The sequence below is a fragment of the Chelonia mydas genome, chromosome 10, assembly GCF_015237465.2.
Source record: "Chelonia mydas isolate rCheMyd1 chromosome 10, rCheMyd1.pri.v2, whole genome shotgun sequence".
NCBI lineage: Eukaryota > Metazoa > Chordata > Testudines > Cheloniidae > Chelonia > Chelonia mydas.
Genome location: NC_051250.2, coordinates 16705315 through 16724793, shown reverse-complemented (window position 1 = coordinate 16724793; position 19479 = coordinate 16705315). Strand labels below are relative to the sequence as shown.

The 19479-nt window shown below is 40.4% G+C and overlaps 1 protein-coding gene across 1 annotated transcript in view; it reads right to left on the bottom strand.

Moving 5' to 3' along the window:
• The window catches only part of DNAH3 (dynein axonemal heavy chain 3), a 103340-nt gene that overhangs the window by 70680 nt on the left and 13181 nt on the right, over positions 1-19479 (bottom strand). The window contains exons 9-19 of the mRNA XM_027826793.3: positions 13775-13970; positions 12585-12710; positions 8806-9001; positions 7606-7785; positions 6582-6718; positions 6329-6434; positions 5554-5732; positions 4123-4307; positions 2715-2838; positions 1871-2024; positions 442-586 (exon numbers count right to left, since the gene is read on the bottom strand). Coding sequence (XP_027682594.2) covers positions 442-586; positions 1871-2024; positions 2715-2838; positions 4123-4307; positions 5554-5732; positions 6329-6434; positions 6582-6718; positions 7606-7785; positions 8806-9001; positions 12585-12710; positions 13775-13970 — 1728 coding nt within the window. The remainder of the gene's footprint in view (positions 1-441; positions 587-1870; positions 2025-2714; positions 2839-4122; positions 4308-5553; positions 5733-6328; positions 6435-6581; positions 6719-7605; positions 7786-8805; positions 9002-12584; positions 12711-13774; positions 13971-19479) is intronic.

Genomic DNA, 19479 nt, shown 5'->3' with positions numbered 1-19479 from the left:
CTTCTCACCCCACTGCTCCCTCCCACCTACTCCCTATTCCCCCCAAGACCACAACATCACATGACATGTGCATCTTTTCCAGGGTCAAGGTACCTAATCAGTGGAGCCCACTAATTAGGTGGGTGGCCCTTCATTCTCTTGTGTGCGGCTACCCAGGCGTGCATCTTAGAGGGAACTATCCGTGGACCACCTGAATGGAGCTCGCGGACCACTGGTGGTCCGTGGACCACAGTTTGAGAACCTCTGCCCTAGACCACACAGCAAATCAGTATCACAGACAGATTCAACATCAGGAACTCAGGACTTTGATCCCAACTGCTTCTCAAAAGATCGCTGGCTGTTATTCTACAGAATTCTACAGAAGTTCAGCCAACTCATACTTGGTAAATTTCAACATATAAACTTTTTGTGAGAAATATTTCATCCAGCTCTTGTCCTCACCATTCATCCATTCCTCAGACTTAGTATGGAAATTGTAAGCTGTTACCCAAAGTTGCTCAAAGGGTTGTTTATTTACAATTATAGTTTGTAGTAGAGGAAACTGGCTCTTCTCCCGCTCAAGTAACTCCTCTTCTTTATTAATAGCCTTTAAGAAAAAAAATATTTCCATTAAGAAGTCCAATTGTTATGTAAGAATCCTATTATGAAACATTGGGTAACATTTTCAATTAGGCTTAAGAGTCAGATATTTAAAGGTATTTAGACACCTAAAGGGAGTTAGGCACCAAGGGACTTTTGAAAATCCCATTAGGCACCTATCAGCCTCTTTAGGTGCCTAAATATCTTTGAAAAATCTGACCCTAATGACTTTAAATCCCATTTTAAAAAATGTCGTAGACTTTTAGGAGCCCAAATATCATTGACGTTCAATGAGACACAGGAGCCTAAACTCCCATTTTCAGAAGTGACATGCACACTTAGGATCCTATGTCACTTAAGTATATTGGTAAATTTTATCCATTATGATTATTATTTTCATTAATTTGCATTACAATAGCACTCAAAGTCTCCAAGCAAGACCAGGTGGTAGGTGCTGTACATGTACACAGTAAGAGACCATAAACTTACCCCAAAAAGCTTACAATCAACATAAACAAGAGAGAGAAAGGCTGGCAGAAAATAAGTACTGTTATCCCCATTTCATAGATGGGGAGCTGAAGCACAAGGAGATTAAGTGACTTACCCGAGGTCACACAGAAAGTCTGTGGCAGAGCAGGAAACTGAACCTAGAACTTTTGAGTCCCAGCCCTGTGCTTTAGAGGCCATGTTCAGAGATAAGAGCCATCTCTGTACATGTTTCTCCCTCTATTCGCAAAAAGAAAAGGAGGACTTGTGGCACCTTAGAGACTAACCAATTTATTTGAGCATGAGCTTTCGTGAGCTACACTGAGCTGTAGCTCACGAAAGCTCATGCTCAAATAAATTGGTTAGTCTCTAAGGTGCCACAAGTACTCCTTTTCTTTTTACGAATACAGACTAACACAGCTGTTACTCTGAAACCTCTATTCTTAGACATTGAGGAAGCCCTGTCTTCACATGGACCCAGATTTGTCAGCAGAGAGGACGATGCAGGTATAGAAAAATTTTAAAATTCAAATTTTTGACAAAAATACCCAAAAGAAATGAATTTCTAATGAAATTTTTTGTCAAGAGTATCCAGTTTTTCAAACCAACTCAAATAAACAGCAATAGTAATGGAAATGGCAGGATATTGCCAGTAGATGTCTGAGAACTTGAGAAAATTATTCAAAGCCAACTCCAAGATATGTGCCTATAACCATGAAAAAACAGGATATGAACCTAAGCATCTATCTTACCTAACACACATTACAAACAAACTTTTCACTTAAGCTAGGTGATAATTACTTGCCTCAAATTCCACTAGTGCATTATCCAGATTCTTATCCAGCTCATTAAATTTCTCAACATTATTCTTCATTTCTTCCATGGTCATGACATCCCGTTTCTTGTAACTTTCTACTTCTTTGAAATAACTTTCAAGTAATGCCTCAAACTGGGCGCACCTAATTAGAGTCAAAGATAGCTCAGTAATATTACATTTTTCAGGCTTTTGGTTATTTTTTAAATTACAAAGGGCATCATCAAGTGAAATCTAACCTCAAAATTTAGGATTTGTAAGTAAAGATGCCCCTGCAAACATACATTAATTAATTAATCCTTACAACAGCCCTATGAGGTTCCCATTTCACAGATGAGGAAACTGAGACACAAAGGTTAATTAATTTGCCTATATCCATGCAGTAAATTAGTGCTAGAGACAGGATTAGAACTCAGGACTCATTTTAAAGTTTAGTCCCATGCTCAGTCGACTAGTCCTTGCTGCCTTTTACTAACCACATATAGATGTATGAAAGGTACAAACAACAAGGAGAGAACATAAAATTTTTATCATAGTATATGGGGGTGTAATTAGGAATAATGGGGTGAAATTATGAAAATCATAGCACCGTCCTTCCTTCCATCCATTAGACTTATTCCGGGACAGGGAAAAAATCTAGCCCATCCTGCTTAGTGATATTTTTCTGAAACATGGTTTAAAACCCCACAGTACTAGAAGACAGATTTTCCACCCACGAGCAGTTCCATTCACTTGACAGTACCTCCCTTTTTGTTGGTCCCAAGCCTTTTCATTTCTCTTGCTTACTTAAGTTTAAACTCCTAGTTCAAGGGAATGTCCTATTGTAATAGCATACCTTTTAACCAGAGAAACCTCTGCATGATCTCTCCTGCTAAACAACTGCGCTCTGCTATTTTCAAAGATTATCTCAATCTGTTCCGGCCAGTGAAAAACAGTACTATTCAGCTTTATGTCCTCAGCTACAATTAAAAAAAACATTTTGGAAATTATCCTTCAAGCAGTGTACCAAGTAGTCATTATGAAGAGTAAGCAGAACAGTTCAGACGACGTTTAGGAAAAAGTGACACATCTTTAAAAAAGTGGCATCCATTTTTTTGTGAGTAGAATGTTGCAAGCACAAATAATCTGGGGTGTCATTTTGCATTTCAAATTGTTTTCACTTGTAATTTTGTGGGAGTAAAACTGCAGACCAAGTTGGTCTCAAAATCAGACCTAGCATGATCCTCATGTAAAATTATTATAGTTGGTTGGCAAACTGTGAGTCTGTTTCTACCTTCATTTATGCCAGTGCTACCCCAATTTGTTCTTCTACATTCCAAAAGAGACGGATGATTTGAAAAGGATAAAATTCAAAAACGGCAAAACAAAAACAAAGCCAGTATCATGAAAACGTGAGCTGGTGCTACTCAGTTTTTATTTAACCCTCCATTGGAAAATTTTCCTGAGTAAGGATTATGTTAAAGATAAGTAAGGACCTCAGATATGGCCTATTAAAAGATGTGGCCTGGGAAGTTCAAGGGTACTTAAATAGATACCTTTGAACATCCCAGATGTGGATTTGACTATTTAGTTTTGTTTCCTTAAATAGTTTAGTGGTAGGACAAAATACTAATATCAGCTCAGAAATATTGCATTATCTGCATGAAACCTTGACTACGTGGGAGAAATTGACCAGCATAGCTAGTCCAAATAACAGTTCTGCTATAGCTATTTGGTATAATTTAGCTAAGTGGAATAAACTAAATCAGAGAAAGATATTCTTATCCCAGAATAAGAGTGTCCTAAATGTCCAGGCATAAACAAGCCCTTGGATGTGCACTGATTTTCATTTCTAAACTATTTTTAGATTACCCTCAAAACCCTTGCAGCAATTTATTAAACTGACAGAAATATCTTTAATAAATAACCAGGCTACTTGATTTTGCCAATACAGTGGTGAAGAATGTTAGTTGAATCATTGCACATACTATAAAAATTCTCTGAAAGAGTTCTCAGTTCATAGATCTCTCAGCGAGAGATCATAGAGAAGGAAGAATGTGTGGGTAGAGGAGGGGAGAGAGGAATCTTCCAGCATTTACACATCTTTTCCCTCTAGAGAATCCTTTTGTCTTGCCATTTGCCTCTTTTTGGAACCTTTCATTAGCAATATACAAATATACATATATATTTGTGTGTGTATACAGACACATACATATACACATTTTTGCCAGGGACACTTTTATATACCATATTTTTAAACATACAAGGCAGATCAGCATAGTCCATCAAGAATTCCAGCCTGTAGGCTGCTTCAGAGATCTCACGTCTCAGCTTAAAAACAGTAACTTCACTGGCTTTTTTTAAGTATGCTGTAAGCTCTACCAGCTCTTCAGTGTTCAAAGGCACCTCACTGACTTTGTCTGCAATTATGTTGTATTGATTGCAAATACTACAACAAAAAAGAAAGCAGACACATAATTATGATTATTATTAATGAAGAGTGGTGCAGGATCTCATTAATGCAGATTGCGTGTCAAAGGGTACTAATGCCCCTTTACAAACAAGATATTCTCATTAATACACATAACAGACATGCATTAATTAAGGGCATTCAATTCCAACATCCTACCACTCTTTCAAGGACTGATAAATCCGTACAGTAGAATGCTTGTTAAATTGGCATTAATTGGCATTAACACACTATGTTAACTGCTCCCTCCCACACAGTTAGAATGTTCTGTTTCAAGAGCTGAACTCTTACATACAGAGGCATCCTTAAGTGCAGAAATCAGAAGCTCACTTATTCTCCTGACATCTACAGAACTAAGCATCCTGCATGAAATTTAAGCAAAAAGATAAGATTTACCCAGAGATCCTCAAACTACCCCCCCAAAAATGAACATGGACAAAAATGGGAAAAATACAGAAGCAAAAAAGACACCCATTACATATCATTTCCCAACAATGTGTTTTCTTGTTTCAGGTTTGGACTAAGCACTTTTGTTATCCATACATGCACAGTACTCAAGACACTTCAAGTACAACCCAATTCCAAGAGTAACCATCCATATTTACTCACAAGAAAAGGGATTTCTTTCAAGTGAAGCACAATTATACCAAAAAAAGAAAAGGAGGACTTGTGCACCTTAGATACTAAAAAATTTATTTGAGAACTACAGCTCACTTCATTGGATGCATGCAGTAGATTAAAGCTAAATTCATAGTAAAGTAAACTTTTTACTGGCTAAAACTAGAGTTCAGGGCCCAGGTCTTTCTTGCAAAAGACATCTCGATATGCAGAACAGGGAACTGTGGTCCTTACCCTGCTTTATGTGGGCATTAGTTCTTGCAGGGGAAACATAGAACCCTCAACTTAACTTCTAGCAAGTCAGTAAAAAAGGAAATAATTGTTAAATATTTTCATTGTGACTTTCAGATCTATCCAGGTAGAACCTAACTCAGGAACTTTTTTTTAAAAAAATATTTATTTAAAGAACATTTCAGGTCAACTTTACATGCACAACATGGAGTCCTTGCAAACCAGTGAAATGCTGTGTTAATTTACAGAAGCCTGTAGATATACCTGTAAAAATCCAGCAGATGAATAAAATTTATCTCAGGAATCTACACAGGCACTGATATACTGCATCAATGCACAAATCTAGTGATAGTCATGCATTCTCACATATGTGTACCTCTTATTTAACTCCCTGTTTTCATCCACTTCAAACTGAATCAGCTTATTTTTAAGATTTTGGGCCCGATTGCAAAGCTCCTCATTCAGATTTAAAGCATCCAGGCAGAACATGGCGAGAGGGACAGTGACATGCATGGAGGCTATTTCTTTTTTCAGTTTTGTTAAACTGTCAATCTTCTACAAAAGGGAAAAGAATAATCCTATTAGTTTCCTTAGATTCTACAGATAGGAAATGCTACATGAGGGCAAAGAATTATCTGTCAGCCACCAGGTGGATAATATATTTTAAACAGAAATAACAATCCACGTTTACCCATTTAGGGCTCAAATCACTCCCAACCCCAGAACCCAGTGGGACATCCCCAATAATGAAAAGTCCACATGGGTGTCATGGCACAAGTTGCCTGCAAAAACTGCACTCAGCCAGGGCTCCAGCCCAGCAGGAGCAGCATAGAAAGCGGGTGGGCTTGGCTAAGGAGAGGGGAGCAGAGGGACAAAGAGAGGATGTGCTGATCCAGTACACATTCTGGACAGCCTCCTCTAGTAGGACTCTGCATGGAACATAGCTTTGCCCTCCCCAGCATAACCTGGCACAGCTGCCCTACAGGCAAGGGTGGATGTAAATTGTCCCCACTCCTCTGTACCTACCTAATCAAGCCCTTAGACTAGAAAGCATGGGGTGGAAAACTTGTTGTGATCTGTGTCTGTGAACTGCCATGTAAATGTTGACTGTTGTATGAGTGAATAGTAATAATAATACTGTTAGATGTTACCTTAGTGAAATCATCTAGAGAATGGCTTTCCTTCAAAAAATCAGTAATGTCTTGTTCTGCATTGTTGTTCAAAAGATCACTGTATTTCTTGTACACATTTAAGTACCTTAAACACAGAAGATTGTAAATCAAACACAAGATCCCCAAATTAGGCTTCATGGCAATGGGAAGTAAACATGCAAAAATGACACTGATGCTGCCTTAACATGCTGGTGGATCTAGATAAGCATCAAAGTTAAAAGCAAAAACTTACTTCTGTGGACCAACCACGTTGCTATCAAATATCCTGGCAGTTTTGTTCACATATTCTGAAACCAAAGATTCATCCACTTTCACTGTACGAAGAGTGGCGTCATCTTTTTTTAATTCCGGAAAGAGTTGCATTTCTACCTAGAAGGAACCCCACAACACAAATACAGCATACTACAGGAAAAGCAAGGGCATTTCACACCATGGCTAGAAGTGCAGAATTCTACCTATCTAGTGATCTGGCAGGAACAGCATCCTGCACTACACTGGCCCTGCTTCAGCAAAGCAATTAAACACGCACTTTAGGAATATGCTTTGATGCTTTGCAGAAACAGGACCATAGTCAGGAGTAAGCTCAGAATACTAAGTGGGCCACTGGAGTTCAAATATCACATATTTAGGCACTTGAGCAGGCATTCAGTGGCATCCAATATGCTTTTAGGCATTGGCATTTACATTCCTAAATACTGATTTGAGCACTCAAATGCAAGATTCTGATGCTCTGTTGGAGCCTGTGTTTAAAAAATTGGGCCGACTTTATGAACATTTTACTTAGGAACATTAAAGAATCCCAGAGGACACTTTTATATAATAGAATGGAATAAATGGGAAAACATAATCAGAACATTTGCACTTTTCCAATTGTCATGAAAAACAAAGTGTTCCCACTTAGAATAGTTGTAGAAAAATCTGTTATTGTAAGAAAATTAGCAGAGAGCAGAGGTAATAATTATTTGTACTGTTGGAATAGCTTTCACTTGACAACACATATTCCTTGTTTCTGAACAGTACGTGAGATCACACCAAAGCAATAAAGCAGCTTGGATGTGAGCAGGAATCCTTTCTATGTTCTCTACTATAATCACTAAGGCTTAGCCAGCTACCCATACGTAACTCTGTTTGTCTTCTGTATCGGAGTTTTTATACCACACTCATCACTTTATTAGCTGAAGGCTGACTTATAGGTTTCATTCTGCATGCAGCATTCTCTGAACAATACAGCCCATCTCCCTTCTTTTACCCTATACCTTCAGAAGTCCCTCCGAACTCCGCAGGATCTCCATGAAACAGTAGTAGATTAAATTCCAACAATCTTTCCAAAGTGGCTGAAACACAATTTTGGGTTCCTCCACACTGAGTTTGATTATTAGTATTTGGGGGACAAAGAACTGCATTTCTTGATATGGTTCTCCAAAGTCATTCCCATCCTCAAGGGAAAAAAGCACAAAAACAATAAATGCTGAACTAATTAAGTATAACATGCACAACTCAAAAGTCATTCAAAAATGACTTAAAATCCCATACATAAACTGAGATCTTTTTAATACACTGCACCACCAGTATCTTCATCCTGATCTAGAGTCTGATCTCTCAAGGTACTGACCCCCACAGTCCTCACTGATTCAATGGAAGTAGAGCCCTGATCACCTCACAGAATCAAACCCCTAATGAGTGATAATCATTTTTAATTATTTAGCTTTTAATTATTTTGTTTGTATCCCAATTGTTTGCACAGCACCTGGCACAATGTCTGGGGGCCTCATCTAGGAGCTACTGCAGTACAAATCGTAAATCATCGTCATCCAAATGCAACACTTAGCACAAGGCGGGTGCAGCTCCACACTTTGTCAATATGCTTCTGTGGCTGTTTGCCATAATCCAGCCAAATCTGTGCTATTTACAAATGTTTTACGTAGCTGATTATAGCAGATCCTGGGTGATACTTAACTACTGACACAACTTACTGAAGGGAAGAAATGATAGGCACTCATATGCTGGAGTCATAGCACCGCATATATTAATAAGTAGTTATTGCCTGTACACACATATAATTTTATGGGACAGAATCAGCAAAGCACTGAAGCACTTTTGACTTCAATGGGACTACTTACATGCTTAAAGTCAAACATGTGCTAAAGTACTTTGCTAGATCAGGGCCTATCTAAACAGCAAAACTACAGCAATGCACATCAATAGCTGAAAACTTTTAGAACTTGCTAATTATGGTCCTGATCCTGCAAACTCTTACACAAGTGAATAGTTCTTGATCACACAAGAAGTCCTACTGAATACCAGCATGGCTTTACAGAATCAGGCCATAAGTTTGGAAAGCAGGAGGAATCCTGGGCATTTACCCCTGAAAAGGTATTTGATTTGAGGAATGTATAGATTCCTATTTCTACATCACAATGAAAAGGAACAACAGCAACCCATTTCATTCCATATACCTTGTATATCATAAAAAATGCCAGGAGGTCTTCCAAAGAGTTAATAACCATCTCACGTAGCTGTAATGACATGAGATTTGCAACAGAAGCAAAATACTCTTCAATTTGCTTAGGGGAATCATAGTCACTCTGGGGTGCCAAATGAAGCCACATCTCCTTCTGATCAATAAAGAGGGATGCACAAGTTGGGATCCACCTACAATAAAACACAAAGCACAGAACTTTTAAAAGCCCTATAGACTTAATGTGCTGTATGTAATGAAACCTGCACTAAGCAGTCACCCAAGGAACCAGCAAAACTCAGCTGTGTAGAAGAGACTGGTCTTTAATTGAAGGTCAAACAAAGCTGGACCGAAAATCTTGAAGATATTGATTGCTTGAGTTGGGGATGCCTACTTTGGTGGCGGTGTGCGTGTGTGTGTGTGGGGGGGTGTTCCATAGTGCTAGTCTATCAACACAAAACCAGATAAGTAGAGTTTGGTCTAGCATGACAATTTTCAGTGTAATACAGTTTTCAATCCCCTCAGCTGGATTTTTATAAATATTATATTATTTTTAGAGTATCCAAAAAGAAAATTTAATTTAAACTCATAAAAACCACGATGGCAAATTCATGGCAGCCCTGTGTGAAATGGCTCTTGACACCAATTCCACTGGCCTATGCCTGGAGCCTCAGTGGAGGTGGGGGAGCTGATACAGGTGTCTGTGACATGACACATCCCAAGGGATGGGAGGACTTTTTGGGGTGACTGCAGTGGAATAGGAACAGAGGAGTCAGTCTGAAAGGGAGATGAATAGGGAGCTAAGGAATGAAAGAGACAGAACCAAGGGGAAGGAAGACAGATAGAAAGGGAAGAGAATGTGAAAAAGAAGAGGCAGGATAAGGCTCTGTCTTCAGCTGAATTTCCACCAGTGTTTGACAAGAGGTATCAAGACTCAGGTCCCTCTACTTCTTCCCTTGGGTCTTGATTCAAATTTCAGGGGGTTGCACATGAAGTTAAAGTTAGGCACCCGCTCAAGTGCTGTGCTGGATCTGGAGCTTTAGCAGTGCTGAACATGGTGGTCCTGTGGGCATGGTCAGGGTCATTCAAGTTTAACACTTGTTTATAATAAGCTGCCCAGACCCTCTATGATTTTTAATAATTTAAAATGAATTTAAAAACCTCAAACACTGGAGGCTCTGGGACCTGTGGAGTACCACGTCGATGAGCCTGAGCTGCTCAATATCTTTCCTGTAAACTTTTTGAAAAGTACAGGACTCAAGCAGGATTTGTAGAGAACTGAAGATAGAAATAAGCAGTTTTCAAAGAAAGACATTTCTATCTTCACATCTAGCTCTGCGTTCAAATTCCTCTTTAAGCAGAATAAAACCACACATCCATTCTTGCCTTCAGTCCAAGCCCTGCTGATTTCAAACGCTTCACATAGGGGAGGCCAAATGGCTTAGGCTAATGCTACCAGTTTCAGAAAAAAGTTCTGAAGCTCAGAGGAGACACCTGAAGATCCCAGGGCCTCCAAGATTTATTTCTTTAATTCATTCTGAATGGATTGAAGTAAATAAGACTATTAACCTGCTTTTAAAAAAAACAACACATTCCTAGATGAAAAGCTCTAGAAGAGACTGATGCAGCCAACAAATCCTGTGAGGATGGATGCCCCACATTCCTAAAGCTTGGAAACTTTCATCAGCCAGATGGTGTCCTTTCTCTAGGTTAGTTTGTGAAAGCTTACAGTACTACAGGTTTAAAACATAACAGGCATAGGAAGAGAACCTTGCCACACAATCAATGTCACTTGCCTGAAAGATAAATGCCTTGGCTCTGTCTCAACATTTTCCATATAGCAAATGCCACAGGACGTAGGGCCTGATCCAAAACCCGCTGAAGCCCATGGGAGGAATTCCACTGATGACACAGGCTTTGGATCAGACCTTTAGGGACTAACTGTGAACCACTGAAGTCAATGGGAATTAAGCCATTCATTGATGCATTTCACTGAGATCAGGATTGGGCCATTATGTAGCAACTGGGGATCATTATTCTGCAACTAAATTCTGTATCATGGACTTTGCAGCTGAAATCTGGTCCCTCTGAAGCCAATGGGGGCAGGATTTCAACTGTCTTAAAAATTAAATATTTTATATGTTATACTCTAATAACAGCACATGAGTATTACAAGAAAAAATTCTGCAGTGCTCCCTCCTTGACTACACAATTTGGCCTATCAAGGTTAGCTTAGGATGATCAGCCAGAACAGCAGCAGTTTGTAAATACTGCTAATATCAAAACTAATATAAATATGATAATGTACAAGGCTTCATTCTGGATTTTAGGGTCAATTTTTCAAATGTGGGCAGAATTGCAAGTATGCACGCACAGAATCATAGAATATCAGGGTTGGAAGGGACCTCAGGAGGTCACCTAGTCCAACCCCTCGCTCAAAGCAGGATCAATCCTCAACTAAATCATCTCAGCAAGGGCTTTTTCAAGCCTGACCTTAAAAACCTCTAATGAAGGAGATTCCACCACCTCCCTAGGTAACCCATTCCAGTGCTTCACCACCCTCCTAGTGAAAAAGTTGTTCCTAATATCCAATCTAAACCTCCCCCACTGAAACTTGAGAACTGCTTGTTCTGTCATCTGCTACCACTGAGAACAGTCTAGATCCATCCTCTTTGGAACCCCCTTTCAGGTAGTTGAAAGCAGCTACCAAATCCCCCCTCATTCTTCTCTTCTGCAGACTAAATAATCCCAGTTCCTTCAGCCTCTCCTCAAAAGTTATGTGCTCCAGCCCCCTAATCATTTTTGTTGCCCTCCGTTGGACTCCTTCCAATTTTTCCACATCCTTCTTGTAGTGTGGGGCCCAAAACTGGACACAGTACTCCAGATGAGGCCTCACCAATGCTGAATAGAAGGGAATGATCACGTCTCTCGATCTGCTGGCAATGCTCCTACTTATACAGCCCAAAATGCCGTTAGCCTTTTTGGCAACAAGGGCACACTGTTGACTCATATCCAGCTTCTCATTCACTGTAACCCCTAGGTCCTTTTCTGCAGAACTGCTGCCGAGCCATTCGGTCCCTAGTCTGTAGCAGTGCATGGGATTCTTCCGTCCTAAGTGCAGGACTCTGCACTTGTCCTTGTTGAACCTCATCAGATTTCTTTTGGCCCAATCCTTTAAATTGTCTAGGTCCCTCTGTATCCTATCCCTACCCTCCAGTGTATTTACCACTCCTCCCTGTTTAGTGTCATCTGCAAACCTGATGAGGGTACAATCCACGCCATCCTCCAGATCATTAATAAAGATATTGAACAAAACCGGCCCCAGGACCAACCCTCAGGGCACTCCACTTGATACCAGCTGCCAACTAGACATGGAGCCATTGATCATTGAGCATACCTTTTGGATAAGTAAAAACCCAGTAAATTGTGCATCGAACTATTCTTTTGTGCATGCAGCTAGTGATAATAATATAATAATATTATTATTGATAATATAATAATATAATCGGCCACATAATGCAGTCCTTACTCTAGCAAAATTACCATAGCTTTCCCGGGGTGTTTCATTAAAAAAATATCACAATTTTGTTTGCATGAAGACAGAAGGATATGGGTCAGTGGTAATACTTAGCACTTATATAATTGCACATGCAAACATTGAGTTTTGTAGGAACAAATGAAGATACACATTTTTGTGCGTTCCCCCATTGCAGTTACCTGTACATATCCGCTCTAAGACTATTCTATTCATCTAGTGTTTTTATATACGGTACTGACTTGTTCTGAAGAATGTCATGTGCTTCCATACAATGTCTTCGAACTAAATCTTCAAATTCACTGGGCAGCAGTGGCAGGTCACCTGACAGCATTTCTTTTGTACGAACAAACCTTAGGTCACTAAACCTTTGGAAAATAAAACATAACTCAGATAGCTGTGATTAATTTAATTGAAAGTAAAATTAATGGGATATAATCAGGAGGCTCTTATGAGGAGTTAAAAACGTGAATACTCTTTTTCACTGATGCAACTTGTTTCTTTCCGAAGTTGCCCTACATGTTTCTGATTCATTTTTACTATCAGCAAACTTTCAGGGCTGAGTGAATTTCATTTTGTATTTGCCTTTTTCATATCACAATAGCTTTTTCCTAAAACGATTTGGTTCATTTCTTTGTCAGATTCATTATTCCACTCAGCCAAAGATGAACATGCAGAGTGACAGAGTTTCTTCTCTTACTATGCTCACTAACAGAAGTAGATGTAAGTGTTCATTTTGGCTAAACTGCAGGAAGAAAAACTCAAAATCTGGTCAGCTTTTACACACTGAGGTTCAGTGCCTAATATGATACATGTTCCAGCTTGCAATGTTCAGTAAGTCACAAATCAACAGATTAGATTCCTGACCACAGAATGCAATGTTACTTAAATACAAATAACAAAGGTGAAATAGCATACAAATCTGACATAACCCCACACGGGCACCCATGATTTTCAAAAGTGGCTAGTGATTTTGCATCACCAACCTGAGACATCTTAAAGGGGTCTGATTTTCAGAAGAGCAGAGTGCCCACTCTCTGCAAATCAGGCCCTGTTCAGGTGTCAAGTTGAGAACCCAAAAATGGAAGCACCAAAAATCACTAGACACTTGAAAATCTTGACTAGGAGTTCTAAGTTAAGGGTGGAGTGTTTTACCATAGGGACTGATCGAGCTAGCATGTTAAAAAGAGAAGTGTAGTTGGAGCAACCCCAGCAGCACAAAGGATTAACCATCCAAGCATGTACCTAGGGTCTCAAATGGTGTCCTACTATGAGAAGAAACAATAAGTTTCTTGCTGATTCAGTGTTTCTTGCTTTTAATGTAATGTCTTGTGTCCAGATGACACAGCAATGCAAGAACTAAAAAATCATTAAAATAAATCATGATACAAAGAATTACTCTAACGAATATACAGTAAACAAGACATCTTACTCGGTAAACCAGAGGTGTTGTAACATAAGCATCATTGGATTCACTGTGAACAGATGGTTTTCGTTCCAGCTTTTTACTTCTTGGTAAATGCTATGCCATGGGACTGGTGCACGAATCACTCTCTGAGGAAAAGCACGTGGGATATTTCCAATAAAGAGTCTCTCTCTCTCAGCTGGATCCATCAAGATGTAATCAACTACAACAAATCATATAAATGATTATAAGACTGAATGCATTGCTAAAAACCACACATATACATTACTGCACACTGGTGCCAGACCAAACATCTGTCATTACACAATATAATTTTGTTACTCTTACGTGTATTTAAAATTAAATTAACATAACACGGTAATAAAATTTTATCTGAGACCATTATTAACTAACTATGTCAGCAAACTAAGAGAAGAGTGATGGTCCTCTGGTGGGTAAGGCCCTAGGCCTGGGACTCAGATGATCAGGGTTCTGTTCTTAGCTCTTCCACAGACTACCTCTTGACAGTTTGTGAATCCATCTCCACAGGCATCCTTCTGGGTTGTGCTTTGTAAGGGGGCACCGTGGTCTGTGTACATTGTGAATTCCGTACCTACTAAAGAGGGGTGATAGGCCTTGAGGGCCTACACAATAGCCAGACACTCCAGTTCCACAGCTGAATACTTGGTTTCCCGCTCGTTTATCTTGCGACCTCTACAGGCCACCAGTCTACACCTACCAAACTTGTCAATTTGTTCACAAGCAAGTCCAACAGCAACCTTTGAGGCATCACAGGATACTGTGAATGGATAAGATGGATCTGGGAATTTAAGCACAGCATGGATTAGAAGTCCTTCCTTCAGTGGCTCAAAGACTTATTGGCATTCCTCCATCCAGAAAAAGTTGCTCTCACATAGCTGATGTAATGCTGCTGCCTGAGCTGTGAATTTTTTTACAAATCTCCCGTAGAATCTGCAGGGGCCTACAAACTGCTGTATCTCCTCCAGGTTTGCAGGAACTTTCCAGTCCTTTATAAGGTTCAGTTTCTGAGGTTGGGGCTCCAACCCATTCTCACTGACTACATGTCCTAGGAAGGTGATGTGATTCCTTGCAAACTGATATTTATTTCCCACACATTTAAATCCTGACTCCTTAAAAAGCTTGAGAATCCTTTCCACTCCTCCCAGATGTTCATCCCATGTTTTATGGAAACAAATGAAGTCATCTAAATATTGAGGATGTGTTCAGTTCTCAGAATGTGGGTTAGTTCATTTAATACCCTTTGACACATCCCTGCTGCATTCAGGATCCTGAAAAGCATTTTGAGGAATTGAAACAGCATCTTTTTCACAGCAACCTCATATACCAAGGGAATCTGACATGGGGGCTGCCTCACAGAAGATCTCCTTGGCTTAAACACAATCTGATATTGCACGCAATCGTATCTCCCAAGTTCTTCATTATTCCTAGAGAACACACTAGCATATCAGCTGTTCTAATCAGTTTCTTTCATTTCCTTCCACAGCTGCTTCTGTCAAGACAACGCCTAGCTCTTTGCCTGACTGGGCTACTTCACAGGTCTTGATCTCTGTCCCTGTGAGAGGCTTTGAGACACCAGCTACGTCACTGTCTTCATCAACTTCTTTTTCACTAGCTGCACTTCCTGGTCAGTCAGATTAATTGCTCTTGGCCAGAACTCCCCATTTGGTGCAGCTAGAAACCAAAGTCTGCTAAACAACAATCATGACTGGAAATTGGTAACTTCAAACGCTCCTACACTGAAGCAGTGGGTATTATTGCATGATGACCTGACTTCACCACAACTCTGTTTGGCGTCTCTGTCCTGTGACTATAGGCATGGTAGAGACATCTCTAAGGCCTCAAGAGTTGCTCCACATTCAGCAGGCACATCTGAATATTGTCCAGGGACAAGTGCGTTCTATTAACACCCCAAGAGTTCCCATGATGCCCTCAGGTTAAATCCACTCCCAATATAACAGTCCTAGAAATACTGGTGACCACAACAAAAGTCTACTTAGTATGCAGACCCAAGTTCAGCGCGAGCTGGGTTTCTCCTGTTTGCAGTGGCTGGTGATTAACAGACACCAATTCAACTCCTGAAATATAAATTTTCTTCCATTTCAGCACCGGCTGTTCACCATGGATCAGATTTATCACAGACCCTGAATCCAACAGCATTGTGATTTTCCAGCCGGTGATGTCTCCAGACATACAGTAACAGGTATCTGGGCAGCTCTTCAGATGGACCATTCTAATAGTTGCTGGTCCTACTGCATCCTTAACTTTTTGTTTCCCTTCTTGTGGCTTCCCTCTGCTTAGGCAATTCCATCTCCTGTGGCCTTTGCTTTCACAATGCCTGCAAATGTCACCTGGCCTGAGACCACTTGGGAAACAGTCTGTCTCTTCTGACCCATGGGACACCTGTGAATAGCTTGCACTTGAACGTCCTCCAATTTTTTAGCCATTTAGCTAGCAATCATTTCTTGAAGTGCTGCATCTAGTATAAAGGTGTCCCCCCTAGGCTGGAAATTAACATCCGATACCTTCAAGGAAACACCAATTGCAAGGAAACACCAATCTCTTCTTCCAGATTTTGAACTCTGTATATAATCTGGTCCATAGGTTTATCCAGTATGTTATCCTCCTTCACTGGCAGGTTATGAAATTTCCCTGTTCAACCATTTATAAACTGACTTTTCACATATGATCCTCTCATAGCTTGCCACTGGGCATATGCCCTTCTTCAATGCCAGTTCCAGATGAGGTGCAGTAGGTTCCACTTCACTCGAGCCATCTCCCAGATGCAGAAAAAGCCCTATCAAACAGTCTCCTTAGCGCACACATATAACTATGTAGGGGTTCCCCTTCCAGCATCCTCCTGGTTTGCCATTCCTTTCTATATTTCAAAAAAGCGCCAATCCCCTTTCGCAGTGGTTGTATAACTGATTGTATGAATGTCTATAAGATCCACGATCTGCACTGGGAAGCTGCCAAAGTATTTTACCAGCACCACCATCCAAAAACACTGCTAGGTACTATGCTGCTCCCTCCTCAGTCCACTCATTCACAGAGAGCGACATCTCAAAGTCTGTCAAGTACTCACAGATTCCAGTCACCTCTGCATGATCAGTAAATTTCTTCTTTTGCCATCTTGAAGCCACCATTTGTAATACTTGCTTAGAGAATCAGAGATTTATTGAGACAATGCAAGTACCAACTCCAGTCACACAGACAGGACTGAACTTCGTGCTAACCCCCTCACCCCCTGGTCAGATCAACAACATCATAATATACACAACAACACTAAGCTACAGTACCCATCGGCTGTTGAGATGGAGTCTACACTAATCGTTACAGATCACTGAATCCTCCTTCAATCTAGCATCGAAGTCTGATTATCACATCAATTTTAGACTTCAGTGGAGTTACTGCTGAGGTTATGTCTACAGTTAAACAGTTACAATGGCGCAGCTGCAATGCTGAAGCTGTGCTGCTGTAGCACTTCAGTGCAGACGCTCACCACAGCCATGGGAGGGGTTCCCCTGTCACTGTAGTGAATCCGCCTCCCTAAGAGGCAGTCACTAGATGGACAGGAGAACGGGGTTAGGTCAGCTGAACTACGTTGCTCAATGGTGTGGATTTTTCACACCCCTGAGTGCCACAGCAGAGTCAACTTCACTTTTTAGTATAGACCTGGCTTGATTTACAACCACGTAAATTTACAACTAGGTTCAAAAGCTTTCAGATTAGATCTTCATTCTCCCAGTTCCCCTGAACAGGGAGCAGTTTTGTTGCACTCTGTAACTCAAGCTGTATCTATACTACCGCTTATGTCGGTATAACTTATGTTGCTCAGAGGTGTGAATAAGCCACTCCGCTGAGTGACATAAGTTACACTGACCTAAGCATCGATGTGGACAGCGCTATGATGGCGGGAGAGCTTCTCCCATAGACCTCGCTGGCGCCACTCACTGGGAGTGAATTAATTACGTTGACGGGAGAGCTCTCTCCAGTCATCTTAGAGTGGCTACAAGAGAGAACTTACAGAGCTGCACCAATGCAGCTGCGCCACTGTAAGCTCTCTAGTGTAGCCATAGCCTCAAATACTTTCTTTCAGCTTCCCCTACCGCAGCCCTTGGCATCCATGTCCTGAGGCTCAGATAAATCAAACTGATTAAGTTGCCCCATTTCCCCTTTTAAAATGGATTTTCTCCCTAGAAAGACATCTTTCAATTACTAGGTGCTCCATACTGGGGAACACCCATCACACCAATATTCCAAACTGCGGAGTCATTCCTGCTGCACCGTATGCAGACCAGCTATGCCGCTCGCACTGCTTGATCTATTAGTTAGTAAAGCAGGTTCTTACAGCTCTTCCGTGAGGGAGCAAAGAAAGGGATAAGTACTTATTTCGATTTATCCAAGTTCTGAGTGCACATGACAATCTGGTTCCGATTCCTACACAGATATAAGGGGCAACCTCCTTCCCAACCAGCCCCTTAGTAGCTCATAAGAAGGTGTGTGCATGCCTATCTCATAAAAGGTATTTCAGCCCTGGCACAACACCAGCATTTCTGTGCCAGAACTAGACCTGTGACAGGGGAGCAAATGCTCTACTGTCAGTTCGGCTCCCAGACCTGTTTGAAGGGAGTAAGCGATTGGGTCAGTACCTTTAGGAGTACAGAAAACGTGTGAAGACTTGTCCACATGGGAGATTTTTCCAGTTATACTGGTTTAATTGTACCAGTATCCTCTTATTCTGGAATAAGACTGACTTTTTTTTTTTTTGGTTTAGCTTTAACCACCACCAAAGTCATATAAACTAAACCAGAGAAAGGCACTCTTATTCCTGAATAAATTTGTCCACTCCAGGAGTTATACTGGTAAAACTATAGTGGTTTAAAGTTGTATTGCTATAATATTCTCATCTGACAAGCCCTTAAATTGGGATATGCTGGCCATCATAGAGATCGGAAAAGAAACATAAGTAAACATGGTACTTTAGTGACATATATATCTGAAAGATGGGAAGGTCTCTGTCCCAGAGAACTTACAATGTAACTTATTCAAATAACATAGCAATTAACATTAGCAAAATATAGAATGTAAGGAAAGCCCAGGTGGAAATTCCAGTTGAATATTTTGAACTGATTCCCACTCATCAGCTACATTTGGAAAAGAGCAAGAAGGCTGTTGGCTCCTGGGGCTACCAACCAAAGTCCAGCTGGAGAATTATAATGAATCTACTGGGAAAAAAAGAAGAGAAGGGAAGAGAAAGCTACTCTTGAGAGGTCATTGTTTTATCAGACTCATTTCCCTCATACTCAATCTCCTGTAACTGAACATTAGTGAATTTCAATACTTCTGATCTTCTGTATTAGCTCTTTCATTTTCTTATCTTATTTGTTGAACATGCCCAAACATAAAAGCACCTTAACCCTATAATTATTTCCTATTTCAGTTCCATATGTTCCATTCTCATTAATCCTGTAATGATTTAAATGAAAACCTTTAACTCATGACATTTATGGATCCTGGTGTAACAGCACTGGAATTCAGTGGAGCCATGTAAGAGATGAATTTGTCTCAATGAATGATATTGTCAGGTTATGCAGAACTATGCTTTCTTAATATGATTTGAGCCTGCATTAGGAATGGGAAACTACATGTGAAGGGTGTGCCCAGAGACTACTTGGCTACCGAATTTGACT